Source organism: Hyalella azteca, unplaced genomic scaffold, assembly GCF_000764305.2.
Source record: "Hyalella azteca isolate HAZT.00-mixed unplaced genomic scaffold, Hazt_2.0.2 contig422, whole genome shotgun sequence".
NCBI classification, from domain to species: domain Eukaryota; kingdom Metazoa; phylum Arthropoda; class Malacostraca; order Amphipoda; family Hyalellidae; genus Hyalella; species Hyalella azteca.
Window position 1 is genome coordinate 76331 of NW_025930774.1, and position 4376 is coordinate 80706.

At 36.6% G+C, this 4376-nt stretch overlaps 1 protein-coding gene across 1 annotated transcript in view; it reads right to left on the reverse strand.

The window, feature by feature from the left end:
- The window catches only part of LOC108666728 (ubiquitin carboxyl-terminal hydrolase 8), a 22214-nt gene extending 18402 nt beyond the window's left edge, over positions 1-3812 (reverse strand). Inside the window, exon 1 of the mRNA XM_018153645.2 lies at positions 3621-3812. Coding sequence (XP_018009134.1) covers positions 3621-3712 — 92 coding nt within the window. The 5' untranslated portion in view covers positions 3713-3812. The remainder of the gene's footprint in view (positions 1-3620) is intronic.
- Positions 3813-4376: the final 564 nt, after the last annotated feature.

Genomic DNA, 4376 nt, shown 5'->3' on the forward strand with positions numbered 1-4376 from the left:
GTAGAAATGGAATCACGGCTGGCAAATCCATAAAACCACGGCTCGAAAAATTCAGTCGCGGCTCGCCAAGTAGATATATTCCATACTAGATAATTATTACTAGCAAAAGTTTTTCTGTGCATACTAGTGTCTGTTTAAGGAAGAATGTTGCTTTTCTTAATTTACAAATGATCTTGAAGATTAGAGTCATTTCACATTCTGAAGACTGTGTTTACGCTCCAAGACTATTTTGCATTGCTATACCCCTAACGCGACGACTGCTGTGAGCGCAATCTTCATTGCGCAGCTGGCAGTGTTATCCAGACTGTCAGCGTGGGAGATTGTCTGCCGGAGGCTGCAAGCCGCTCCTCTAATTTAAGGTCGGCGTTCACAAAACTCAAATTACTAAGGTAATTTAAAATTGATGTGTAATTGCACCATGGCGAGTATATTGACTATGCAAGTCTGTCGCGAGTCGAACTGACAATAATAAAATGTAAGACATGTCCGGGTTACTTCTGACTCTTCCGCTTGTCCGCCTTGTCGGATACGGAACGTACGGTAATCGTAAACTGCGGCGCGGCTATTATACATATGAAATGTAAACAGACGGTGTTCAGTATTGCCATATGACTTTGGAGAAAATTTCTTCTAAAATAAAGTTCTAGATTTCTCATTCACCAAATTTCCGTATCAAGAAAAATTATATAGGTATTATTGAAAGATAATTAAATTAAAGGCATACTGTACTGCATAGTGGCAAACCACAGCTTTTTTAGAATCAGTTCATTTTCAATTTCCTCATTTACCTAAGATCCAGGTCTCATAGTGTGGCACAAGAGTCGTTGTAAAATTTATCTCAAGGTCATCTGGTCGTTGAACAACCGCATGCCAGTCGATAGTCGATAGGATTTATGCAGTCGATAGTCGATAGGTTTCTTCAGTAGTTCGATAACTTAATAATGAAAACACTAATGACTTGTCGTTAATAATGAGATAACCTTAAGTCTATGTACATTATATTCTTTATATACAACAAACACCTAACAGATAATGCATTAATGTTTAATTTTTCAAACCAGCAGTGCCTTCTTAGGTTTCTTTACTAATGAATTCACCGCTTCACCTCACCGTAAATATTGTGCGTAAACAAATGCAAGCTTTCCCTAAAATACAGAGGTCACACCTTACTCTTATCCAGAACTGCTTACTCAGTTTTAAATACTCAATCACCAGAATTATCAAACCTCAACTCTATTTAATATATGGCTACTTGCATTTGTTAGACAAATGCAAGCCACTCACAAATGGGATTCGCGAATTTCATATTCTCTCAGGCATATCCAAGAATACCAGTTAGTTACAATGGGAAGAAATTAAAACTACGGATGTGCACCTCTGTTGTTCACGTGCGTACTGCAAATTTAAGCATAACACATTCCTGAATCATTCATCACAGAGTGAATTTCAATAAATGAAATGATCTAAACGTAAAAATCAACCTTGTGAATCAATTCACGACAAGTACAAGAATCGGCAACAGGACATGGGCCTATTTCTTCACTGAATCGACACTTTCGCAGACCCGCCTGCGGTCCTGGCTGCGGATTCGCGCAACTGGGTTCATAAGTCCTTCAATACTGAACGAATTTGCTTGAATTTTAATATGTGAGTTACGAGTAAACATTATCGATACGCTGCCGCAGGAAGTAATACAGATTTTTACAAAAATTATATTTTAAGCAAGAACAATAAACATTTTTTTTCTCAACCCAGACACTCATAAGTCCTTCAATACTGAACGAATTTGCTTGAATTTCAATATGTGAGTTACGAGTAAACATTATCGAACGCTGCCGCAGGAATTAATACAGATTTTTACATTAATTAGTTTTTAATTAAAACGAATAAACGTATTTTTTAGGCAACCTAACGATTCATAACTCCTTCAATACATAACGGATCTGCTTACAATTAAAGTATCGAGATTCAGATGCAGTAAATGAAAAATAGAATATGCGCACTTTATTTATGGTATTTAATTTCACGATAGGGGGTTTCTTCCCAAGGCACGTGGATGAGCATTCTTTCAACTGGGTAGCATATCATAATTAAATCACGAACAAGAACTNCACGCATAACATGAATACAGGCCTTATGATATATTCATATATATCATATACAGACTGTCAGATGTGCGTATTAAGTTGAAGTGCGTGAATTTCATGCACACAAACATCGTAATATTTTGCATACAAATTTTCAGATGTACGTAATCGGTTAAAATGCACGAATATCATGCATAAAAACACCGCAATATATTGCACACCTACATGCTCTTACATGTCAAGGTTAAAATAAAAATATAACATGCAGAAACTTTCCTCAAGAAAGTTTGATTCTAGCTTCTAAGTGAAAAAAAACACTGGCGTAATCTGTCCGATTATTTTTGCAAGCTTCAATACATATGATGGTTGCGTTGTCCTGGGGCTGAACATTTTACATCCGCCGCTCGTAATGCGCTGTTGGGGTCCGGGTTTTAGTCAGTACCGCAGTTGTATCTTGTCGGGTCTCGCTAAGTCGCTTGTTGGCAGTCGTCAGAAGTTTATTGTGAAAGAGTCCCATTAGTTGGCAGTTGTTGAAAAAGATAAATGACCTATTATTTTAGCTCGAAAGTCGTTGTAAAGTAAAAAAATTGGTCGATAACTTCAGCGAAAGTCGTTGAAATTACAACGACTATTGCCATTGTATGAGACCTGGCCCAAGATTTAAACCAATTTCTTAAGTATGATGATGCTAGTATCCAGGATACTTTACTGGTCTACTTATAAGACTCAAAAATGAACTTGAGAGAGAGTCTAAAAAACTCTCTGCTTTGCCACTATGCTGTACTGAGTAATGTGAGTATTACGTCCGTTCCTCCACAAACTGCTTGTGCGCGGCAGCGCGACGTAGAATTGATGGCCGGGATTGCGCAAACACGTGCGCGAAGAGAATCAATTTTCATTACATTGCGCCAAGTGTGCACAGCAATAGCTTAAAAAAAGTGAAAATGTACAGGAAAATTCACCAAAAATTTATGCCAAACTTTTTAGTAAGGATTTAATGGAGATAATTGGCATTAAAATAACCTAAAAATTATTATCTTGCTAGTCTATAACAATAACATTAATACCTAACTTGCTTTGACTTCTAACTCTAACAGAGTGGCAAAGCAGAGAGGTTTTTAGACTTTCCCTCAAGTTCATTTTTGAGTCCTATAAGTAGACCAATAAAGTATCCTGGATACCAGCAATATCATACATGAGCAATTAGTTTAAATCTTGGGTAAACAAGGAAATTAAAAATGAACTGATTCTAAAAAAGCTCTGGTTTGCCACTATGCTCTAACTTGTAAGTTGTAACTTCTAAGCACACAGCAAGATTTTGTTGCGACTGTAAAAAGTTATTCTGTAGTAGCATTAAACTTGTAGGATCTTAATCATGAATATTTTTCTTATTATGTAAGTTCAGTTTTGAAATGTATATTAGTCACTAATCTACTCAGCACTCATGTCCTGTCTGTGCTGTCTCAGGAGTCTTGAATCTATATCCTACTCTGGAGTCTGGAGCGAGGCGAGGAAACCATATAAATGACTCACCTTTGAATTTTTATATTTTTCAGCGATCCAGTTTTCTCTTTACCATTCAATTCAGTTAGGCTACAAGCTAAATACAATTTTTTTGGCTTCATAGTGAAAAAAATTAACAATAAAATTAGTTTTCACCATAGCTTTCTTCTGCACCTATCGCGATCACAGTGACCTGCCAACTAATGTTACAACACGCTGAGAACGTACGGTAGGTCGATGTAGTAAGCGTGTGAGTGACAGGATGTTCGTGTCACTGAAGCAATCAGGAAATGAAACACAATATTATTTTGCAGCAGTGGAATGAATCTAACTTATTAATTAAATTGAATTTCCTTGACAAATATTGTCTGAACATACATCTTATTGAAAAAACCACCTCGGGAAGAACAATGAAGCAATCAGGAAATGAAACACAATATAATTTTGTAGCAGTGGAATGAATCTAACTTATTAATTAAATTGAATTTCCTTGACAAATATTGTCTGAACATACATCTTATTGAAAAAACCACCTCGGAGTCCACCATTCGAAATCGAAAAAAACACCATTGGGAGTCAAGTTTCAGCCGTGGTCGAGAGCGGACGCTCGTGTTTTGCGGTCTCAGATTTTTCAACTTTTAACTTTTACTGCGCCGTTTTCGGAACTCTTTTTGCATTTTTTTATGATCCGTGTCAGTGAATGACTGAATTTTCAGTGAAGTCAGTAAAAGACAGTGCGAATAGAAAAAAAAGCCTATAGTAAAAGTGTTTCCATCTGAAATAACG